Raw genomic sequence first — 24,261 nt, 5'->3', positions numbered from 1 at the left:
CTAAGTTTCAAATGTAAAATTTTAATTTCATAGATATTTTTCAAAACCCAAAACTCCAAAATTCCTGTATTTGAGGTACTCTATCAGCACTTGCTCATTCTATAAAGTCAGAATTCTTTTATGTTGGAACATAATTGTTTAGCTCTAGAACTCAATGTTAAGAACAAAAAAGAGACACACACATGTTCCTAGATAAATCAAAAGCTAGCCAACTTTCCCTTAATCTAATGTTTTGGATGAAGGATTTGCCCTTCTAAGTCTGGCTGGAAGATGTGTATCCCTGGTTTTTTTTTCTCCACTTTTTAGTTTACCTTGCACCAATCTTTAAAATGCTTTTACTGTTGGTCTTATGTGAACACCTTTTGTTTAATGTTTTTACTTTTTCTTCTGCTGTCTGAATGTTTGTCAATGTTCTTGTGCCTTGTGACCTTCACCAGGTACCATAGTGTATGTTGTATCTAGAGCTTATAATTGCTTTTTGGAGGTTTATACGTAATATTTAGGATAATCCATTTGGTCCTGTAAAAATATATTGGGTTATTTTTCTGCATTACTTGATACTAAGTTGCTAACCTAATTTCAGCCTCAAAATTTTGCATGCAAATTATTAATGATCGCTTTCATTAAAAATAATTTGTCAGTGTGTCTTCTTATTTTGAGCCACAATGCGTTTCAACTCTGACTTAACAAAAAGATTTGTGGGCTAATTACTCTGTCCCTTCTGAATCTCCAAATTTATTCCCATCTAGTGTTACTAAAAGGTATTTCCTGACCTGAACTGTTGTCATGCCTATAGCCCAGAACTCTTATTTATTATTCATATTGAATCTGCCCTTATGTCCCCAGCCCCCAGGGTATGACTTTGGTGTTGGCTTATTTATTTATCTCTGTCCAGGGGAGGAAATCCGTCCTCTGTACTTAGTATGCCACAATGATTTTGTTCTCCTTCCAGGGATTGTACTAGAGGCTTTGCAGTGTGCCAAGATGTAGGACAGAGTGTTTTTTGTTATAGGCAAAGAAGAATGCTTCATTGATTGATTAAATTCAACAAATCTCCTCAATTAGTGATTTTTCTTTTAAGAATGTTAGTACAAGGCATCAAAGCCAGAGAATGGTGGTGATGGTGAGGGGTAGGTGAGGAGGAAATAGGTTTTTGTGTATAAAGTGTCCTGTAATGTAAGTTTGTATCTGTACAGCAGTAAGACTGTTCAAAAGGGGCAGGGAAGTCTGTGTTCTGCTGATAGCCCATCAGTTAATTGGGGGGGAATTTGAGAGTTCAGAGAATAAATACCTCAATATATTTTGTGTGTACCATGTAGCTGTTCCTCTACTGGAAAGCATAAGCACAGGGAGTAAAGTGGTATAAGAAATTACTCATTGCGCATTATCAGTCCAGTCCTTTTTTTGGTAGATTATTGGAACAGAAGGTTCTTCATTGTCCTGTGGTCATGGCCAATATCAGAGAAGAGTAAATCCATTATGTTGGACTATTTAAACCAGAAAATTAGATTTCTAATAGGTTACCTGGAGATTTTAGCTAGTAATCAACAGACCTCACATGAGGAAGGTATATCCCTGTCTAATGCAAATATCATTTACTTGAGTTGAACTTCTTTGTTTTGCTTATCTCTGGGGTATGAGTATATTTGTGTGGTCTTTTGGTTAATCGTTCTTAGTCTTAAAGGCCTATTAGGCTGTACCTAAATATTCTCAACTAATTTAACCATTGATATAACTTGGAAAGTATAAAGTTGAGTCTTTCATCCTTTTTAAAATTTGGAGTTTAGAATTTTACATGATATTCAAATAGAGGGTTATGACTGCAAGGAAAAACATAGTAGATCATCATGATTCTTTCCTTTCCAGAATTTATGGCAGAGCCTGAAACTTATACAATCTCAAAATCTTTGTGCATGTCCAGAAGGGTCCCCCTTTTCATTTCCCCTGTGGGGTAAGTGGTTATGGTATTGATTGTCAAAATTTGATTTAAATACTGTTGGTAATCTCTAAGGTCCTGCATTTTTGATCTTGACAAAAATTAGCAAATTGACTATTATATTTTGTAAAATTTCAACATTAGTTTATGATTTCCTACTAAAAGCAATACCGTCCTCTGGTGAATTTGGCCTGTCTCTGCTCTTTGGCTCTCTGTCTAGTGTCTTGAAGTCTTGGTGTTTCTTTCTGTGTCTGTCTTTGTGTGTGTGTGGGTGTGTCTCTTTTGCAGAGGTAGCACAAATGAGTGTGATAGGTAGTTTATGATCATCTTTAACTTCACCACTGCAAGTCCAAAGTATTGGGTTATGAATTGAGTGTAAAAAAACCCAAAACTCATGGGGAGATATGGTATCGACAATTGGATTTACTTAAAGGGACTGATACAGGATATGCAGATAATTTTATAATCCGGAAATCCAGAAGGTAGGTATTTTTAGACATAAGGTTAAAGAATCCCAAGGGAGAAACTAGCCAGCTGTTCTCTGTCTTCCCCAATGTTGGAGCAAGAATTTCTATTAAACTGACTGGATATTTGATGATATTAAGGAATTATTATTACCTTTTTTTAGTGTGGTAATTATAGTATGATTAAATTTTAAACAAAGATTTCTTATGTTTTAGAGGCATATCCAAAATATTTATAGATGAATAATGTCTAGTATTTGATTGAGAATGATCTGGGAATGGGATGAGTGGGTGGGTTGTATATATGAAATGAGATTGGCCACAGTTGTTAAAGATAGATAATAGGTACATAGGAGTTTGTTGTGCTATTTTGTCTACCCTTGTATGTTTGAGATTTTCTACAATAAAACATTAAAAATCCAATGTTACTGGTTTGGATGCCAAAATGGTAAACATTTACATGTTCTTTTCCCCTCTTGAAAGAGAATGTTTGAGATTCTTTTGAACACATAAAACTAGTGAAAATTCTCTTTTCTAGTAGTACTCAAGGAGTAGTAGCTCCTTCATCTTTTTTTTCAGAGGGTTGTTTTTACAAACAGGCTTGATTGGTCACATTGAGGCTTACAATTTAAGTCTATGATTTCTAGGAGGTGTGGAGAAAAGGAGTGATTATGAGAGCCAAAATGATGACAGGTTTGGAAAGCCCGGGTCAAGAAGAGAAACCCTAAGAACTGAGTTAGTAGCAGTGCATAAAATGTATTGTGTCTTTGCACAATACATTTTGTTGGACACCCTCCAGGAATGAGTTGGACTGCTAACTTTCCAAAGACCTAGGGCCCAGAACGCATCACATTTAGCTGTAGGCCTTCTTCTTGACTCCCATCTTCTCTACTCATGACTTTTTTTTAGAAGGCTAAGGCTAGGCTAAGAAATCCTGAGAGAGAAATAAACAGCTGTTCCTGCCTAAAGACAAAAGTCTGTGTTTTAGGGGGGAAAAAACTGAAGCAACAGCTGCATTTGTAGATGCCAAAGCACAAAGAGTTTCTGTCTCTATGGCACTTTTATCTTATTTACATGGTTTTTACTAATCCAGATAATTATGAGCTCCTGTGGGTAGAATTGCTTGCTACATGATCCAAGAGAAATGGGTGGGGAAGCACCTGCTTTTAGTCATTAAAGTCTAGTTGCTTTTGCACTGCATCCAAAAAAATAGTTAACAGACAAAAAGTAATTTGCCTTTTCCTGAGAATGAAAAGGAAGACCTCTTTGGTTTCACTTTGTGAAGAAGAGCAGAGAGAAACCTCAAAGGTGGGTTTTCTCTGTTAATTGAAATGAAACCATCAGGACCCCATAGGGAAAAATGATTCCTGGGTTTTTGTTCTTCCTGCCCTTTCTCACTCCCTGCCGCAGAACTCAGCAATTGGAAGAATACCAGTTTTTGTTCCTTATTGGTCCTACCACCTGTTCTTACTTCTGAACTAAATGTTCTTGGCTTTCTTTGGTGTGAACAGGATCTCCCTCTGGGAAAGGTGGCAGGAGGGTGAAAAAGGGAGCAGGAGGAGGCCCGTTCCAGCCCTGTGCTCATGTGAGAGGGACACACAGGGGTTAGTGTGCTGCCCTAACAGAGGGGCTTTGTACTACAGCTTCTTCCAGAGCTACAGCTCCACAGATGCATGCTGGGAGCACTCAGGCTGCTTTATTCCTGATACACTTGCTTTTTCCTAACAATAGCAGAGCAAGACTGATAACAATAATTACAATAAAATAAAGAAGATGCAGGCATTCTGAGTACATTCAGATACTCAGTGTGTATGGAGAAAGTTGCCTGTAATTAAGAGATGAGAAAAGAATATAGTTTGAGATGTTGATGCCACTGAACACAAGAGTCAGATCTGTTGTTGCATATCGAGTGTGGATATAAGCAGAGCTCTGACTATGTCTTTTCCTTTCTGTGTTGAAACCCTTCTTATCTAATCATGGGAAATCTGCCTCTCTTGAGTAAGAGCAACAGAAAGAAAAGTGGTTTGTCCTTCTTACCCAGATTTCAGAGACTAGGGAGGTAGTTCAAGGTAGATGGCATTTCTGACGCATGGTGAGTAGCAGACAGGCTCCTTAGTAACCTAAAATATAATAATAATGATAATGATGTTGATGATAATGATAATGATGATGACAGCTAATACTTAGATAAGCACTTATATAGCCAGGCATTAGCCTAAGATATAGATAGACAGGTAGATAGAGAAAAAGATAATTTATTTAATCTGTAAATAACCCTAGGAGATAACTACTATTACTGATCGTTATTTATTTATTTATTTATTTATTTATTTATTTATTTATTATTTAAAATGTTCAAAGTCTATTTATTTTGAGAGAGAGATAGCGTGAGCATGGAAGGGGGTAGAGAGAAGAAGAGAGAGAGAGAATTCCAAGCAGGCTCTGCACTGTCAGTGCACAGCCTGACACGTGACTGGAACTAATGAAACCATGATCATGATCTGAGCCAAAAACAAGAGTCAGACGCTTAACCAACTGAGCCACCCAGGCACCCCCACCCACTAATCCTCTTTTAAAATTTTGTTTTGTTTTGTTTGTTTATTCTTTGAGAGAGAGAGAGAACGAGCACAAGCAGAGGAGGGCAGAGAGAGGGTGACACAGAATCTTAAGTAGGCTCCAGGCTCTGAGCTGTCACACAGAGCCCGACACGGGGCTCAAACTCATGAACCGCGAGATCATGACCTGAGCCAAAGTAGGACGGTTAACCGAGCCACCCAGGCGGCCCCACCTGCTAATCCTCTTTTAGAGGTACCTGGGTGGCTCAGTCAGTTAAGTGTCCAGCTCTTGATCTTGGCTTAGGTCATGATCTCATGGTTTATGGGATTGAGCCCCACATATGGCTCTGCACTGACAGCATGGAGCCTGCTTGGGATTCTCTCTCTCCCTCTCTCTTTGCCCCTCCCCCCTCACTCTCTATCTGTCAAAATAAATTGAAAGAAAGAAAGAAAGAAAAGAAAAGAAAAGAAAAGAAAAGAAAAGAAAAGAAAAGAAAAAAGAGAAAGAAACTGGGGGTGCCTGGCTGGCTGTCAGTAGAGTATGTGACTCTTGATCTATGGGTCATGAGTTTGAGCCCCATGTTAGGCATAGAGATTACTTAAAAATAAAATCTTAAAAAAAAAAAAAAGGAAACTGAAGACTAGAGAAGTTAAGTAACTTTTCTAAGGTCATAGAAATGGTAAATTTTGGACTGGGGTTTGGGATCCAGATAGTTTGGTTCCATAGTCCATGCTCTTAATTATTACTCTATGCCATCTCTCAGTGGAGCCCTGTCCTTCTCAAGCAGGGTCATCTGAACCACAGAACACAGTAAGTGCCTTGAGTGACTGTTCTTTTAATTCTCTCTGGATGATAACATAACTACTGTTATACATAGGAGAGAAGTTAGTTCATTAGTAATTGTTGATGCTTTAGAATATTAGGGCTTAATTCTTGAGGGAACTCAGTTGAGAAAGACTAAAGGGGCTGTAGTTTGCAAATATCACATTTGTACAGAACTATCCTGGAAGTCATTTCCCACTGGTTTGTTTTGGAAGCAGTTTTGGACTCTGGACAAAGGACCAAACCTCATCCATCTCTTGCTCTAGAGATAGAGCCTTTGTCAGCACTAATATCTCAGTAATATCTTAGCATTAACAATTGAGAAGAGCAGCAGGTTGGGATATGATAGTGGCCACTGCTTCTTTTCCTACCTTTTCCTTTGTTTCCCTCTTCCTCTGTTTCAAAATCACTTGGTATAGATATATCAGTTGTCCTCTGAGAATGTTTAACTGTGGACCTAGACCTTTCCTTTTGGTGTAGTTTAATGGTCACTAATAGACATTCTTCTATTTCTAGTAACAAATTATGGAAGGTCCTGTCTTGCCTTTACTTGATTTTAAAATAGATTTGTGAAAAATGTCTAGGTTAATCCAAAGTAATTTGAAGCAATTATAATAGATTTTCCCCCAGCTCCTAGCTTATTAAATAATACTAAATATGTATTACTAATACTGTCATCTCCATATCATATGGAATCATTTGTAGGGAAATAATAGCAGGTTACGTAGCAAATTGTTCTTGAGCTGCTGTTGGGATAGATGCTCAATGTGTAAGAGGAGGAACAATGCTAGTAAGAAAGTAGAATGAGGAGGGCCACCTGGATGGCTCAGTCGGTTGAACATTCGACTTTGGCTCAGGTCATGATCTTGTGGTTTTGTGAGTTCTAGCCCTGCATTGGGTCGTGTGCTGACAGCTTGGAGCCTGAAGCCTGCTTCAGATTCTGTGTCTCCCTCTCTCTCTGCCCCTCCCCTGTTCAGGCTCTGTCTCTCTCCCTCTCCCAAAAATAAATAAACATTAAAAATAAAAAAAAAGAAAGTAGAATGAGGGAAAAACAGTTCCAACTTTTAATTAGCAGAATGAAGTTCAATCCCATTTTGTTTTAACCAGTTATCCTACCTTAGGAAAATTATATTTCCTTAGGAAAATTTTTCAACTTTTCTAGGTGGTTCTTTATCTGCTTTAAAAAAGAGGGGACTTGGGGTGCCTGGGTGGCGCAGTCGGTTAAGCGTCCGACTTCAGCCAGGTCACGACCTCGCGGTCCATGGGTTCGAGCCCTGCGTCAGGCTCTGGGCTGATGGCTCAGAGCCTGGAGCCTGTTTCCGATTCTGTGTCTCCCTCTCTCTCTGCCCCTCCCCCGTTCATGCTCTGTCTCTCTCTGTCCCAAAAATAAATAAACGTTGAGAAAAAAAAATTTAAAAAAGAGGGGACTTGATAATATTTTTCCTTAGTAAGATCTACCCATATTACATCATTCATTCATCCATTCATCCATCCATTCAAAACTAGTTATTGGTTGCCCTCTATATGCCAGTACCCTTCTAGGTGTTGAGAGTGAGTAGTAGAGAATTAAAGGGCAAAAATTTTTTGTACTCAGACTTAGAGAGTGTAGTCAGACAATAAATAAGTAAAATATGTGGTGTTATAGATGATAATAAGTGCTACAGAGAAAAATAAAACAGGTAAGGGTAGGAGGTTTGAGGAAGTGGGGGTGGAGCTTGCAATTTTAAAAAGAGTGATCAGGAAATACTATATTGAGAGGATAATTGAATAAAAATTTGGAGAGAGTGAATGACTGAGCTGCTGATAGTTCAAGTAAGATGAGGAACAAGATTTGACCATTCTAAATTGGTGGGGCTCCTATTCTTAGATCACATAGGTAGGTTTATAAAATGGTCTCATTTCTGGTCTCATTAGTAAGTCTGAAAAATAACCATGGCTTTTTTTTTTTTATATAAAGAAATTACTGGTAAGAATTTCAAGTGAGTGACATTCTTTGGTATGTTGATATGTAACTCATCATTGAATTTGTTGCTTATCTGGGTGGTTTAGTGAGGATCTGGGCCATGTGATGTCAAAGGAGCATATTCTAATTTATGTTGGGAAGGTCCAATGCCACTCGAGAAGTACTCATCAAACCAGGTGCCACTTGTTGCCACTCTCTGTTTCTATTCTCTGAACATCACATTCATCATTGGTTCAGATCAGGTAAAGATGCTGAAGATGGGTAATTTGATCACATTAAAATTTAAAAACTGCTCCACATAAAAGACACTAGAAGACTGGGAAGAAGATATTTGCCACAAATCATATTTGCAAAAGACCCAGAAAAACTAGATGCAGTTTGAAAGACTAAAATTAACTAGTCCAACTGTATTTATTAATTGCTGACAAGGATAAGGGGAAATTTATTTATATTCATCTGTTACTGGAAGTATAAGTTGACATAGCCTCTTTATAATAGCAAAAATTTGAGACTGCCAAAATTTCAATAAAGAAATGGATAAATATATGTTGTATAGACCTGGTAAAACACAATACAGCAGCAAAAAGGGATGAACCGTGTGTGTGTGTGTGTGTGTGTGTGTGTGTGTGTGTGTGTGTGTAAATTATGGATAGATCTCAAAAATAATGCTGAATTTAAAAAAGTAAGTCAGTGTGATACTTTGTATACAAACAAAAGCACATAAAAGTGCACTATGTATTATGTAAGAATACGTATATACACACACATATATAGACACATACACACACATGTAAACACACTTACACATATACTTACACATATGTATACAGAAGTATTAAAAACAGAAAATTGTGCAACAAACTCATGATAGTGAGTGGCTGGTAGAGAGTGGGTGGTCTTAAAAGGGACTTTATCTTTTTTTTTTTTGAAAGAGAGCTTGGGGCGGGGGACACAAGTAAGGGAGGGGCAGAGAGAGAGAGAGAGAGAGAGAGAGAGAGAGAGAGAGAATCACAGGAGGGCAGAAGGAGAGAGAGAGAGAGAGATAGAAAGAGAGAAGCGGGGCTCACCCAAAGCAGGGCTCAAGCTTACCTGATGTGGGACTCAAACTCACGAATCGTGAGATCATGACCTGAGACTAAGTCAAATGCTTAACGACTGAGCCACCCAGGTACCCAGGACATTAGCTTTATATGTAGATTGGGATTAAACATAATGGAATGTTTATTTCTGGGTATTAGACAAGTAGATATTTGTTATATTATTCTTTGTACTTTCAGTAATTTTATTTTTTTATTTTTATTTGAGTAATTAAAAAAAATTTTAATGTTTATTTTTGAGAGAGAGATAGAGTGCTAGCGGGGGAGGGGCAGAGACAGAGGAGAGGGAGACACAGAATCTGAAGCAAGCTCCAGGTTCTGAGCTGTCAGCACAGAACCCAGTGTGAGGCTTGAACTCACAAATCATGAGATCATGACCTAAACCGTCGGATGATTAACCGACTGAGCCACCCAGGCACCCCTTGAGTAATTTTAAATTAAAAGAAGGGGCTAAGTTTAATAGGATGAGCCCCCAGAGAATAATTTACCAAACCATTTATATATAATTTGCCTTTATTTACTGTGAATCATCTACCTCTATCTGTGTCAGAGGAAATGAGGTACCCAATTACATTAACTCATGACAGTGGTCTATGACAGATGGAAGAGCAAGGATCCTTACTAGCACAGATTATACCCTTTATTCTGACACTTGATTTTTTACTTTTTTAGTACTAGCTGCAAGCAGATCAACTCATGGAAAATACGTTTGGTTCCAATGTTATAAGCATGGAGATGCTAGCTTGACAGATTGGTATGTATAGAAGCTTAATAACATCATTGTGTTTTTTTCCCTTGTCTAACCTCTTTCCTACAGGGAATCTTTAACCAGTTTCAGTGTAGTAGTGAAAAAGTGCTTCCATCTGACACTCTCCGCAGTGCTCTGGCAAAGACCTTCCAGGATGAACAGCGTTTCCAGCTGGGAATTATGGATGATGCTGCAGAGTGCTTTGTAAGTGTTGGCCTCTGGCCCTCTCTGATATGGGGTGAGACTGTTGATGGTCTCCATCAGGGACTAGGTACTTTACTGTAGTATTTACTCTGTCCCTGGTCTCTCAATTAGAGCTAGGAATTTCCCTAGTTTCTCAAAGCTCTAGGGTGACTCTGCTAATACAGTAGGAATTGTAGAATAGGTTTATTCTTTCTCCTTTGGGCTTAACAGTAGTTTTGTGCTTGCCATGGCATAAAACATTGGTCTCACCTTCAAAGGAGACAGGACTCATTAAAATACAAATTGCTGTGTCACACTCCATTGAATTTCTGATTCAGTAGGTCTAGATTAGGGCCCAAGAATATCTAGCTCTAACAAGTTGCCAGGTGATGCTAATACAGATGCTGCTGGTCTGGAGACCATCACACTTTATGAACTCCTACATTACTAAAGATAATTAAACAGAATAACTGAGTCCCTAGCACAGGCGTGATGTGCTATTTAGATAGCTAGATTGCTTGAAGTGACTTTTAGTAGAAGACTCTTCTGAACTCTGGGTTCTCTCAGTCAACCTTCAGAAGACTCTCTGTCTTTAGACTCTTTCTGCCTGTTGTTAAAAAAAGTTCGAGAGTGATATATATATTCTATTACAGGGCAAAATGTCACCAAAGTCAGAGGTACTCCTGACAAACTGGATTACTTATATATTGCTGGTGGAAATGTAAAATGATATAGCCACCCTGGAAAACAGTTTGGCAGTTTTTTAAAAAACTGTACTTGCAAATTATCATAAGGTTCAGTGGTTGTGTTCTTGGACATGTATCCCAGAGAAACTAAAACTTATGTTTATAAAAAACCTGTACATGAATGTTCATAGATTCTTTATTTATAATAGCCCCAAACTGGAAACAACCCAAATGCCTTTGATGGTAAATAGTGAAACAAGATTTGGTACTTCCATACCATGGAATACTATTCAGTAATAAAAAGGAATTACTGATTTACACATCAACTTCAATGGATCTAAAGGGAACTATGCTGAGAGAAAAAACACAGTATCAAAAGGTTATAAACCATATGCTCCCATTTATATAACATTCTTAAAATAATAAAATTATAGAGATAGGAAAACAGATTAGTGGTTGCTAGGTGTTCGGGTTGGAATTGGGTGGAAAAGGCTATGAAGGAATAATATAAGGGAACCTTGTGATGGAACAATTTTCTTTCTTGATTGTGGTGGTTGTTATATGACTATACATCTGATAAAATTGCATAGAGTTACACACACAAATAAGTATATGTAAAACTGGTGAAATCTAAATAAACTCTGTAGACTGTGTTGATGTCCATTTCTTGGTTTAGATAGTGTACTATAGTTATGCAAGATGTTACCATTGGAGGAAACTGGGTGAAGAGTACATGGACCTCTTAAACAATTTTTTTGAAACTTCCTATGAATTTATAATTATTTCAAATTAAACAGTTTTTTTAAAAAAAATCAGAGGTATTCCTACCTTCCAAGAGTATTACTGTGTCTCTGAGTAAACTGCCTACCAATTTGTGCATTTTTCTATTAAATATCATTGATATGCTGCTTTTATTCTTTCCTTATTAGGAAAATCTCTTGATGAGAATTCACTTCCACATTGCTGATGAAACCAAAGAAGATATATGTACTGCCCAACACTGCATCTCCCACCAGAAATTTGCAATGACGTTGTTTGAACAGGTGAACATTATTTCTATCTTCATCACTTCTTTTCTTCTTCAAGAACACTGTATCCAGGGATGTGGGTTTTCAGATGGGTGTCAAAACAATTAATGACTGTGGTTACTTGGTTTTGCTTTTTTACCCCGGTCCCAGTGTGTATGTACCAGCTGTGGTGCCACTTCTGATCCGCTGCCTTTCATCCAGATGGTACATTACATCTCCACCACTTCCCTTTGGTGAGTCTTAAAGGTTCTCTATTTGTACCCTTAGGTATTCCTTCAAGTGATAAGTTTCAACTGACAGCATCCAAATAGCTTATATCCTTATTGTTAAGACAGTGTTATATTGTAGGAACTCAGAACAATAATTTTAAAATAATTTTTGTTCTTCTTCCTTCCTTCCTTCCCAGTCCTCCCACCCCACCCCCCTTTCTTAGGTTCAGTTCTGGTCAGCAAGGTGGGAGGAGAAATGGGGATTCTATGAGCTTTGGATCTGGGGATGGGCAAAGGTGCTCATTGTGTTTGGGACACTGAGACTGGTCAGGACAAGGGGCTTTGGTATAGTGGGCAGAGGAAGAAAATCAAACATGTGAGTTAGGAGTTTGCATGAGTAATATATTTGATTTAGTTATAACTCTGTGTAATTCCTACCATCATACCCTTCCATTCCCCCACCTTGAAGCAATCAGGCTATTTGTATGCTGGAAAGACGTGAAAAACCCTCACCAAGCATGTTTGGTGAGCTGCTGCAAAATGCCAGCACCATGGGGGATCTGCGGAACTGTCCGGTGAGTTAAGTCAGAGGTGGGGTTCAGAGTGGAGAGGGGAGCCCTCGGATTAGGGAATTGAGGCAGAGCCAGTGGGAAACATCTCAAACCAGCCTTACATATGTATTTCAGAGTAACTGTGGAGAAAGGATTCGGATTCGCCGCGTGTTGATGAATGCTCCACAGATTATTACAATTGGGCTGGTATGGGACTCGGACCACTCAGACTTGGCAGAGGATGTCATTCACAGCCTGGGTACCTGCCTGAAGCTGGGTGATGTGAGTATTAATTACCTTTATCTCTGACTTAGTTCTTGTGTCTTAGTATTGCTTAAGGGCAGTGAATACTTATATCCTAGTATAAGTATATACTTATAGGTGTAGGTGGTGTAGACTTTTTAGGAAAAATGGGATAAAATTGGTCTTGAAAGACAGGATGGACAGAGCTTAGCTACTGATAAAAATCAAGCAATTTATAGAGTTATTATGTACTCTACTCATTGCTTGTTTATACAAAGTAGAGTTGGGAGGTGTAGTCTACCACAGGTGGTAATAAGGTCAAAGAAGTGAGCAGTCTTGACTAGAGTTGCTATGGGAGGTGAAGGGGTAAAGGTTGGTGACCTGAGTTTTAGAATACAAAATTCACAGTGAGGAACCAATGTCTGTTGCAAAGGTAATGGAGTAGCTTGGAAAAGAATTCAGTAGGTTAGCAGTTTTCTGTGCATCTATTCAAGAAAATAGGGAAAACGACTTCAGACCTGGGATCTTTTACCTTATCAGCTCCGCACCCTAGTATAGGCAGGGTTTTCCTTCAGTTCAAGAGAAGAGCCAGAAACTCTGTGGTTTCCTTTCACTGGTTTCTTTCTCTTATAGTCCTGTGACTAAGGAGATTCCTTGTCATTCTTTAATATCACTAAGTTACAACTGAGAATGAATGCACTGTCTGGAATCTTATTTTAGGTCTCCTTCCCAAGGAATCTCTGACATGAGTAGGTTATACACAATTAAATCTCTTTTTTCTAAATTCCTGTAGTCTACATATTCTGTACTGTTCTAGTTTTGTTTTATTTCTATGATGATTTTCTCATTCAAATAAGTTTCTCAAGGCAGCATTCTTATCTTCAAAAATTTTTTGTATATCTGCTAGAACATATAGCAGTGAAATGCTGGTAATCAGCATGGTGGTATTGCTCTTCCTAAGGGACTCTTTATCCCTTAGTTAGGGTCTCAGCAGGAAATTTATATTTGTGGTGCCAGCTGGTAAGTAACTTTTGAAACGTCAGTGTTTGTTTTTGTTTTATTTTGTTTTTTTCTACTTTCTTGAATCCTCTTACGATAGGCACCAGCAATAAAATATTGTAAGTTATGAAGAAACATCACCACCTTACCAGTTTACTGGCCACTATCCGTCTTGCTTTTCCCTACATTTTGTCTTTTTAGGTTCATTTCTGATGATTAATATGGACTAGGAAAAATCTTAGAATGAAGCATGGAGAAACAAGTCAGTACATTAATAAGAAATGATGGAGTGTGCTAAGAGATTGATGTGAGAGGGCTGAGTATTTGACTGTTTTTTTCATTCTCTTCTTTCCCCACAGCTGTTTTTCAGAGTGACGGATGATCGGGCCAAGCAGTCTGAACTGTACTTAGTAGGAATGATCTGTTACTATGGCAAACATTATTCTACATTCTTTTTCCAAACAAAGATCCGCAAATGGATGTATTTTGATGATGCTCATGTCAAGGAGGTAGGAATATTCAAGCCCTTCTTGAAGTGTTTGATAACAGCAACAAAAAACTAAGGATAATTACTTGTATTTGGTGTTTATTTTCATAATTTTGATGTCTGTTTACTTACCTATCTATTGAATTTAGAGAGTATCAGTCTTTTCCAGTAGATGACAAGTTCCTCAAAGATAGATCGATATATTTTCTGTTATTTTCTCTGAATCCTCTCACCATGCAGTCAGCACAGTTATGTTTATAGTTGACAGGTTTTGTTTGTTTGTTTGTTTGTTTGTTTGTTTTGTATTAAGTGGTTGATTTGAGTGAGAACAGTTTAATGCTTCAAATTAGGTTAGAAGGTTAGCATGAACTTCAGAATTTCAAACTTGGAATTATCAATGGTAATACTTTGTCTTAGGTAATACCTTGAATACTTTGTGTTAGGGCTGCTATAAATTGTTCTCTGATTGGTACTTACCTGAAGTACCTTATCATAGATTAACATGTTTTGGGGATCATGTAGAAAAAAATAGGGCTATGAGGATATTTAAAGCTGGAAACTTGGTACTATCTAAATCACAGAATCTGTGACTAAAGTTGTTAAAGGATCTGCATGAGTTAGGAAGCTTCTTGATAAAGGCTGGTGGCTAGGAGACTCCTAACTATAATTTACACCAATCTGTGGACCTTTAGCCCTGTCTTTCACAAATGGTAAACTCTGTCAAATTTCCTGATTCTCTGTCTCTTTTTGCTGTTGTAATTTTGGCTGATTTATATGAATTCCTTGAGCTTTAGCCTTTTTATTTGAAAAATAATACATGCCTTATAAGAAATTAAATAAGATTTGTATATAAAAAGCATGTTTGTTGGGGTGCCTGGGTGGCTCGGTCAGTTAAGCATCCAACTCTTGATTTTGGCCCAGGTCATGATCTTATGGTTTGTGGGATCAAGATTCATGTCACGCTCTGTGCTGAGCATGGAGTCTGCTTGGGATTCTCTTTCTCCTTCTCTCTCTGGCCCTCCCCCATTTGTGCTCTCTCTCTCCTAAAATAAATAAATAAACTTTTAAAAAAGCATATTTTTTTTAGTTAAAATAATAACTAAGTTAAAAATTTAATGAACATCTATTATGAAATAAGCACTATGCTAATTGTTCAACTCTTCAGAGCACACCATCTCAGAATGTGACTGGTTCAAGTTTAAGAGAGTTTAGAGATTTGATTGGATTGTTGTTTCCATGGTCTTCTGTCACTCTTTTCCACTGCTTTGGCAGTGCTGAATCCAGTTCAAAGCTAAGACTGAGGTTCATCTGTCTATTCTAAGCAGTTTGACATTTATGTCCTGTCACGTGTGAACTCTGAAATGGAATGCCATTCATTCTAAAGCAGTCTGTGAGAGAGTTTCTGCCTGCTCTTTAGATTCATAAAAGTGATTTTAATATTTAGGAGAAAATTATATAATTTATAGAATTGTAAATTTCAAGTGAAAAGGAATTGGTCACCAAGGCAGCTGAAGTCCCCTCACATAGCATGTTCACCTTGGAGTACTTTTATTTATATTTCACAACTGAATTGTTGTTTCACAGGAATGAAAGTAATTTTATTCATCATTCCTATCTCTTATAAGGTTCCATTGCTTTCTGAAAAGATTTAACAAAAACAGACTTAACAAAAAACTCATGAAATTTAGGTCTAAGGTCTCTTTTGTGGTCTCTTTACCCAATTCTTGTCTTTTTATTTCTTTTATTTTCTTTAGAAAAACAGAATAAGAAGATATGTTTTGAATTGTGGATATGAAGTATAACTCATGTTTTTCTGATTGTTTCTGATTCAGATTGGGCCGAAATGGAAGGATGTGGTGACCAAATGCATCAAGGGGCATTATCAGCCTTTGCTACTGCTTTATGCAGACCCGCAGGGTACCCCAGTGTCTACTCAGGACCTGCCTCCCCAAGTTGAGTTCCAGTCATACAGCAAGACCTGCTACGATAGTGAAGATTCAGGTGAGCAGCCTAGCTCTTTACCTCTTCCTTCTCCCTTCCAATGTGATCACTGGACAGTTAGAACTCATACTTAATCATGAGCCTAGCTTATAGAAAGGGGATCCATTAGAGATAGAAGTGCCAACTCGTGCTGAAGCCCAAAGTGTGCCAGGCTTTGTTTCTTTCAGCCTTCAAGAATGTGTTGCCTAAGTCACCTGGCCCTGATTCAAAAGTGAGAAGGAAATTAGGTTGATTTAGACTGAAATAATAAGTTTGTGAGGGAAACTCAGTGTTTAACCTTCCAGTATTAGTAAAGATGACTGATTCTTACTAGCAACTTAACAGTGACTTCACTGAGTTGTGAAGACCAAGAAAAAATTATATGAGTTACTACAAAGCTTATCATTTTATTTGAGATAAGAGATTTTTGTTTTAAGATGTCAAGTGTAGTAGCAGTATTCCTCAGCCTGTGAATCAGTTTGCTTCTAATTCAGTTGGTTGCAGCCTAAATTGTTCCCCTGTAGCAACAATTTGCAGCTTGATGGCTAAAGTCTCAGCCTAGCCCATAGAGGCTTATAATATATTAGAAATATAGCCCTAATGGTTTTGGCTTGATTTCTGAAAAGGAGAAAAAAGAAATATTCTTTTTGTCTTCTAGATCTAGGATTGTCCTTGAGTATAATTTTGAAAGAGAACACATTTGTCTTTGGAATTTTTCCCCCTCCCTTTTGTACCTCCTTCCTGCTTGGTACCTGGTGTTCTTCCCAGCCTCGTACCCAACTCAGGCCTGCTCTACTTTTTCTCCTTTCAGTCAAACACCCATTTCCACTGTTGTGCTCATCTCAGTGAGTTGTTCAGAGGAAAGTAGTCTGATTGAACTAATTTACTCTAAAGTATAAGTAACAGCCACATAATCTCTCAGATATATTAAAATGTTTACAATATCAATTAAAATCAAAGTGACATTTCTGGCAGTATAGGAAAAAAATTACGGGATGGGGAACAACTAGTTATTGCCAGGTCGGCCTGGGACTCTCCATCTAAATAGATCTACTTTTCACAACTTTTTCCTTTCTTCCACTTTTCCCATAGGTTTTCTAAAAGCCCCACAGTTTTTCACAGTGGCAGGCAAAGTGAGGGCTTCAGCAAGGTAGGGACAGGAGTGGGAGGAATTCTTTGTGTGTCTGGGCAATATGGAAGTTGGGTGTTGGGAAGAATGGCTCTGGTATATCCTTCTCACCCTTCCTTCTAGGAAGTTCTTGCCTTATGGACCTTTGTTTCCATCCAGCTGTTTGCCTTCTCTCTGTCACTGTCCTTCTCTCTTTCCTTACTTTGGCATATGTGTCTCCTCCTTCCCTCAGGGAGGGAGCCCTCCATCTCAAGTGATACTCGAACAGATTCTTCAACGGAGAGCTATCCCTACAAACACTCCCACCATGAGTCTGTGGTCAGTCACTTCTCTTCTGAATCTCAGGGGACAGTCATCTATAATGTGGAGAATGATTCCACGTCTCAGAGCAGTCGGGACACAGGTAGGGAGTTTTACAGTGGACCCTGCTTGCCTGATTCAGTTCCTGCACAGAGATTCTCCCAAGAAAAAGAAACTGGGGCAAGTCAGAAACGTTTGTCATGCAAAGGGAGAACTTGGGTAATTGGGTGGGATGAAAAGAAGCAACACAACTCTGACCGAATGATGATGTGCCATTGCACATTTTCCTATCAACAGTAGCATATCAATAAGGATGATTGTAATGTGATTATTAACGTGATTGTTTATTCCAAAATCTGCCTTTTTTTTTTTTTTTTTTGCTGTATTCTTGATCCCTGTGCTTCTCATAGTGTCCCAATAAACCCTTATGGTTTTGCACCTCATCATGTTCTCATGCCAGGCTTTATCTTAGGTGAAGGGCTTTGAGAGCAGGGGCATATTTATGGGCATGGATGTGTGCTCATCACCTTGCTTCCTGAAGGATAGAAAGGCCAAAGAAAGAAAGCTGGCTTGTTTGTTATTGTGAGTTCTATGTGGAGAACATTCTTGAATTTTTCTGTTCTTCTATTGAAGAGTGTACCTGTTGTTGGTGGAAGAAATCAATACAGGGCGTACAAAGAACAGTGAGTGACTGATTGATGAGATGAAAAATTTATCACCTAATACACAGAACAGTGCCCATACTCTAGAGACGTGGGAATTAGTGAGTTCATGGCTTCAGATTGGTGGTCCTTTTAAAGTTTTTATTTAAATTCCAGTTGTTAACATATGGTGTATTATTAGTTCCAGGTGTACAATATAGTGATTCAGCACTTGTTGTACAATACCTGGTGCCCATCACAAGTGCACTTCTTAATCCCCATTAACCTGTTTAACCATCCCTCCATCCACCTCCCCTCTGGTAACCATCAGTTCTCTATAGTTAAGAGTCTGTTTCATGGTTTGCCTCTCTCTCTCTCTCTTTTTTCCCTTTGTTCATTTGTTTTGTTTCTTAAATTCCACATATGAGTGAAATCATATGGTATTTGTCTTTCTCTGACTTATTTCTCTTACTGTAATATTCTCTAACTCTATCCATGTCATTGCAAATGGCCAGATTTCAATTTTTTATGGCTTACTAATATTCCATTGTATATATATATATACTGTGTCTTCTTTATCCATTCATCAGCTGATGGACACTTGGGCCATTTCCATAATTTGGCTATTGTAGATAATGCTGCTATAAACAGCAGGAGTACATGTATCCCTTTGAATTAGTACTTTTGTATTCTTTGGGTAAATACCTTTTTTTTTTAAATAGAGAATTTTAAACATTTTCAAAAGTATCAGAATAGTATACTACCCTTCCATGGACTCATTGACTAGTATCAGTAATTATAACTCATGCTTGGAGTGCCTGGGTGGCTCAGTCGGTCGAGCATCCGACTCTTGATTTTGGCTCAGGTACGATCCCAGGGTTGTGGGATCAAGCCCCACATTGGGCTCAGTGCTGAGCGTGGAGCCTGCTTAAGATTCTCTCCTTCTCTGCCCCTCTCCTCTGCTCACACACACTGTCTCTGTAAAATAAAATTAAAAAAAAATTAAAAATTGTAACTCATGGCCAGTCTAGTTTTGTCTGTATTTCTATCTACTCTCACTACTCCTGGATTATTTTGAAGCAAATTCCAGATATTATCACCTTTTCCATAAATATTTTAATGTGTCTAAATATTTAGTATATCTGAAACATGAGAAATCATTTTTAAACATGTCATTATCACACTTAAAAAATATTAACAATAATTCCTAAAAACCACTCAGTAACCAATGAGTGTTCAAATATCCAAATATAAATGTTGTTATTTTTTAATGGTTTGTGTGCTTGATTCAGGATCCAAGTGAGGTCTATGCAGTGAGATGAATTGATAAGTCTTTTATGTTTCTTTTAAAGTATAGGTTTCTCCTCCATTTTTTCCTTGCAGTTTATTGTTGAACAACTAGGTACTTTGTCCTATGGATTCCCCACATTCTAAAATTTGCTGATTGTATTCCTATGTTAAACTTTAGCATGTTTCTCTGTTCTCTGTATTTCTTATAAATTGGCAGTTGGACCTAGAGCTTTGGTCAGACTCATGTTGGGTTTCTTTTGATGACTATTGTGTAGATGACTACTGCAAAGTATGATTTTTTTAAGACCATATTTCTGAAACTGTGAGTCAGGGAGAAGCCAAATAACACGATAAACAAGGCATATTTTCCAGCAGAGTCAGGTTTATGTTAAAGGTTTGTGAATGGCTGGGGTAGGGGAGCATACTCTCATTGGTTTAACATTTGCAGATTTAGTTGCTCCAAGTGATTTTCTCCTTTCTTAAATCTTTTTTTTTTTGGGCCCAGAGGTAGCAAAGGATCAGATATAAAGCAATAAAAGATTACATTGGTGATTGATTGAAAAGAGATGGGCATGTCACTACAGTGCTGATACCTGAATATGTACAAGAATTTTCATATACTAATGTATGAAAACAGTTCATGGTTCATTTGAAAACCTAGAGGATTGTCCCTAAACCTGCCTTCCAATTTAATTCAATTGCTTAATTCACTTTTGGCTTCCAGCAGTTCAGGTGATTATATCCTTTAGAATCTGACCTTTGCTGTTATCAAATCAGACTCCTACATTTACATCCTATGGGTGTGAAGCAGGGCAAGTTATGTATTTTCTGGGCTTCCCAGAAATCAATACTGAGGAATTTTGAAGTGTAATATCTGGGTGAAGCCACGTTGGGTGAAGCCAAGTTTGGTAAAGCACTCATTGTGGATGGGAATGAGAATTATGCAGAGTTCAAATGTCCTAATTTTAAATGATTAACATTTAAGGAAGGTTTAGAACTGAATGGGAGGTGGGGAGAGGGAGCCACCCACAATCAGACCTCTTGTGGGCAAAGGCTGGGGCAACTTGGATAATACTAGGTATAATAAAAGTTAGGCTTTACTTGATGTGTTGCTAAATAAAAGGAAAGCTCTATCTTCTATTTATGAGAATGAAAACATATTGATACATGACATTTTTATACAATCTTTAAAACTGTCACGTTTTAAAAATTAGCAAGTAATGTGTCCTTCTGGGTCACTGGGAGAGACTACGGGCAGGATCAAGACTGGTAATTGTTCAGGAGACATTATAAATTTGGAAGCTCCCATTAAATACTTGAGCTTCTCCGCATTTATCTATTGAGAGATTCCTGCTACACTTAAATCAGATAGCCTTAACGCCTACAGCTTCTGATTCATGGGTATACCAAATTTGTGGCGCTGCTGTGAATCCCAAAGGGAAGCTAGGTTCTCAAGAGGATGGAGGTAAGTTTCAGATACCAGCTTACCCCCATTTCCTTGTTCTTTCAGGACACCTGACTGATAGTGAATGTAATCAGAAACTCACATCCAAGAAAGGGTCACTGATAGAACGCAAGAGGAACTCTGGCCGGGTTAGGAGGAAAGGCGATGAGCCACAGGCCTCAGGGTACCACAGTGAAGGCAAGCCACTCTGCACTCCTTGTCTTTTTTCATTCACTCTGGCAGCTTTTGTCATAGTCCATACTGGCTTTTCTATTCTGCTCAAAGGGCTTTCCTTGCTTTTACACTTTGGGGTCTAGGTATCTGTGATCACTTTAAACATTTATATTTGTTTCATTCTTTGTGTTTTTAGGAGAAACATTGAAAGAGAAGCAGGCTCCTAGGAATGCCTCTAAACCATCTAGCAGCACCAATAGACTAAGGGATTTTAAAGAGACAGTCAGCAATATGATTCACAACAGACCATCACTGGCTTCTCAGACCAACCTAGGATCTCCCTGCGTGGGGAAGGGAGGAGACCAAACTGACAAAAAGCCTCCCAGAAATCTGCCTTTACATTCTCGTGACTGGGAAGTAGAGAGTACCAGCAGTGAGTCAAAATCCAGTTCTTCTAGCAAGTATCGTCCAACGTGGAGACCCAAACGGGAGTCTCTGAATATTGACAGTATCTTTAGTAAGGACAAAAGGAAGCACTGTGGCTATACGCAGCTTAGCCCCTTTTCTGAGGATTCAGGTGAGGAGATAGAGAAGAATTGGGCTTTTGAATAAAGTTGACTTATGTATTTAAAAAACCTGGATTTTCTGGTATAGTCAGTAAGGTGCATTTTTATATGCTGATGTTGAGCCTTTTGGAGATAGGAGTTCAGTGAATGAGTAGCTGGAGGGAGGGTTGGTTATGTTTAATTTGAGGCAGATGCTAAATCTACCTCCTTTTCCTTGTCCTACTTGTCCTCCTTTTCCTACTTGTCCTTTGATCGGGATAGCTAAAGAATTTATACCAGATGAACTAAGCAAGCCACCTGCTTATGACATTAAAACTTGTGGACCAAGTCCCCAGTACAAGCCCTGGGGCCCAGCACGGCCAGGCTCTCACCTTTTAGAACAGCACCCTCGCCTAATACAACGAATGGAATCTGGCTATGAGAGCAGTGAGAGGAACAGCAGCAGCCCCATCAGCCTGGATGCAGCCCTGCCTGAAAGCTCCAGTGTCTGCAGGTATTGTTTGGCCCTTGAATTGCCTCATTGTCCCTTGAGCAATGTGAGTCACCAAGAGGCTTTTCAAGTCAGATAAATGGAGAAAAGGACTTTATTACCATCTTGCAGGCAAAGTATTGTGCTTTATCAACTTTCTTTCTTTCTTTTTTTTAAATTGAAATGGGGGGGGGGGATGGGTTAAATGGGTGAAGGGCATTAAGGAAGGGCACTTGTTGGGATGAGCACTGGGTGTTACATGTAAGTGATGAATCACTGAATTCTACTCCTGAAACCATAATCACACTATATATTAACTAATTTGGATTTAAACAAAATTTAAAAAAACAATCACACTAAAAACCTAAAAAAAAATAAAACAAAATTGAAATAAAGTTGGTGTACCATGTTATATTAGTTTCAGGTATACAACATAGTGATTGGACAGTTCTGTATATTACACTATGCTCACCACAATAAATGTAGTTACCATCTGTCACCATAGAATATTATTACAATATTATTGACTGTATTCTCTATGCTTTACTTTTTATCTCTGTGACTTATTTATTTTATAACTGTGAATTTATACTTCTTAACCCCCCTCGGTTATTTCACCCTTCCCCCAGCCCCCTTTCCTCTGGCAACTACCAGTTTGTTCTTTGTATTTGTGATTTTTGTTCTGTTTTTGTTTATTTGTTCATTTGTTTTATATTTTAGATTCCACATGTAAGTGAAATTATATTTGTTTTTATCTAACTTATTTCACTTAGCATAATAATACCCTCTGGGTCCATCCATGTTGTCACAAATGGCAAAATTTTATTCTTTTTTATGGCTGAGTAATATTCCATTATATATGTATATATATCATCTTTATTCATTCATTGCTTTCCTATCTTGGCTGTTGTAAATAATGCTGCAATAAACATAGGGGTGCTCTGTCAACTTTCTATAGCAACAGCACCCTCTGCTGGGAGAAGGAGCAAAGGCATTTGAGAAAGAACTTTATTACATGTAAAATAGTTTAGTAAATAACTTAAAATGGAAGAATTAGTGAATCAAAACATGTAGTCCTATCATCAGAGAGTAAATACAATTGTTATCTATTCTTGCCTTTCATTTAGGGTAGGTTATTTTTTTTAAGGGTCACAGGGATTCTGTGTTTTATGAAGCCAATGATATTCATAATTCTCTAAGATAACATTGATGGTTTAATAGTGCTCATTGTGCCCTGTCCATAGGGCCCAGTTTGCTTTGTAAATTTTATTTTACTTTATGTTTTGAGACAGAGTACGAGGATGGGAGAGAGGCAAAGGGAGAGAGGAAGGAGGGAGGGAGAGAGAGAGAGAGAAAGAGATAAAGAGAGAGTATCTTAAGCAGGCTCCGCGCTCAGCACGAAGCCTGATAGCGTACTCAATCCCATGACCCTGGGATCGTGACCGGAGCAGAAATCAAGAGTTGGATGCTCAACAGAATGAGACACCCAGGAGCCCCATAAATTTTAGATTTTCCTACATTGTTTCTACTAAGTTGCCACAGAGGCAAGTTTCCTAACAGTGTTGCTGCTTTGAAAAGAGTGATTTTGTCTTCTATAAAGGTGATAAACACACCCTCATATTTTCCCATTGCTCATCCCTTGACATAGGACCCTGTTGAGTTTTACACATGAGAAGATGGCCACAAAGGTGTAAGAAAGAGGAAGGCAACCCATGTGAGAGCTTATATTTATTGATTCATTGAATATGTTTTTTTTGCCAGACACTGTGCTAGATGCACAAAATGCGAATGAGATGAGATAAGATGGGGGAACTACTTTCAGAGGTAGTTTAGCAGATACTTCAATTTTATATTAGTTTGATGTTTTATTGGTTTTTGAGGGAATTTAGTCCTAGGAATGTTGCAAGTTAACACCCTTCTGATGTTTTCACTAGACTCTGGTTTGTCTTTTGAAGGGATCCAAGTGCTAAGAGATCAGCTGGGTTGGCACCTTCCTGGCGTCACATCCCAAAGTCTCACAGCAGTAGCATACTGGAGGCGGACTCCACAGCATCCAGGAGTAGCTGGGCAAAAAATCAGCACCTCTCAGGTAAGCAGAAAGACACTGGACTTGGAGGACTGGATTTGACTGCCAAATCTATTTGGGAAATAGCCTTACCTGAGCACATTTGAAATTGGAGGATGGTTGTACTTTAAGTTTTCATCACTATGTAAATACGGAGGCATTTGAGCTGTCCCATCTTTGGATTTATCTACTTTCTGTTCTCCATCATGGCTTTCCTGATTGTTCTTTCCA

General features: G+C 38.3%; 1 protein-coding gene across 24 annotated transcripts in view; it reads left to right on the top strand.

Moving 5' to 3' along the window:
* The window catches only part of USP54 (ubiquitin specific peptidase 54), a 132,862-nt gene that overhangs the window by 83,652 nt on the left and 24,949 nt on the right, over nucleotides 1-24,261 (top strand). For 18 of the 24 annotated variants that reach the window (XM_045040161.1, XM_045040158.1, XM_045040163.1 and 15 more), the window contains 12 exons: nucleotides 9,656-9,790; nucleotides 11,385-11,498; nucleotides 11,634-11,716; nucleotides 12,162-12,267; nucleotides 12,379-12,525; nucleotides 13,845-13,994; nucleotides 15,805-15,973; nucleotides 17,314-17,484; nucleotides 20,823-20,954; nucleotides 21,127-21,507; nucleotides 21,758-21,989; nucleotides 23,921-24,054. In XM_045040161.1, the coding sequence (XP_044896096.1) occupies nucleotides 9,656-9,790; nucleotides 11,385-11,498; nucleotides 11,634-11,716; nucleotides 12,162-12,267; nucleotides 12,379-12,525; nucleotides 13,845-13,994; nucleotides 15,805-15,973; nucleotides 17,314-17,484; nucleotides 20,823-20,954; nucleotides 21,127-21,507; nucleotides 21,758-21,989; nucleotides 23,921-24,054 (1,954 nt within the window). Of the gene's footprint in view, nucleotides 1-1,866; nucleotides 1,952-9,655; nucleotides 9,791-11,384; nucleotides 11,499-11,633; nucleotides 11,717-12,161; nucleotides 12,268-12,378; nucleotides 12,526-13,844; nucleotides 13,995-15,804; nucleotides 15,974-17,313; nucleotides 17,485-20,822; nucleotides 20,955-21,126; nucleotides 21,508-21,757; nucleotides 21,990-23,920; nucleotides 24,055-24,261 lie in introns of those variants that run through there. The other 6 variants (XM_045040168.1, XM_023240562.2, XM_045040170.1 and 3 more) reach the window with 3 other exon arrangements.

The sequence above is a fragment of the Felis catus genome, chromosome D2, assembly GCF_018350175.1.
Source record: "Felis catus isolate Fca126 chromosome D2, F.catus_Fca126_mat1.0, whole genome shotgun sequence".
Taxonomy (NCBI): domain Eukaryota; kingdom Metazoa; phylum Chordata; class Mammalia; order Carnivora; family Felidae; genus Felis; species Felis catus.
This window is presented reverse-complemented; position numbering and strand designations above follow the sequence as displayed.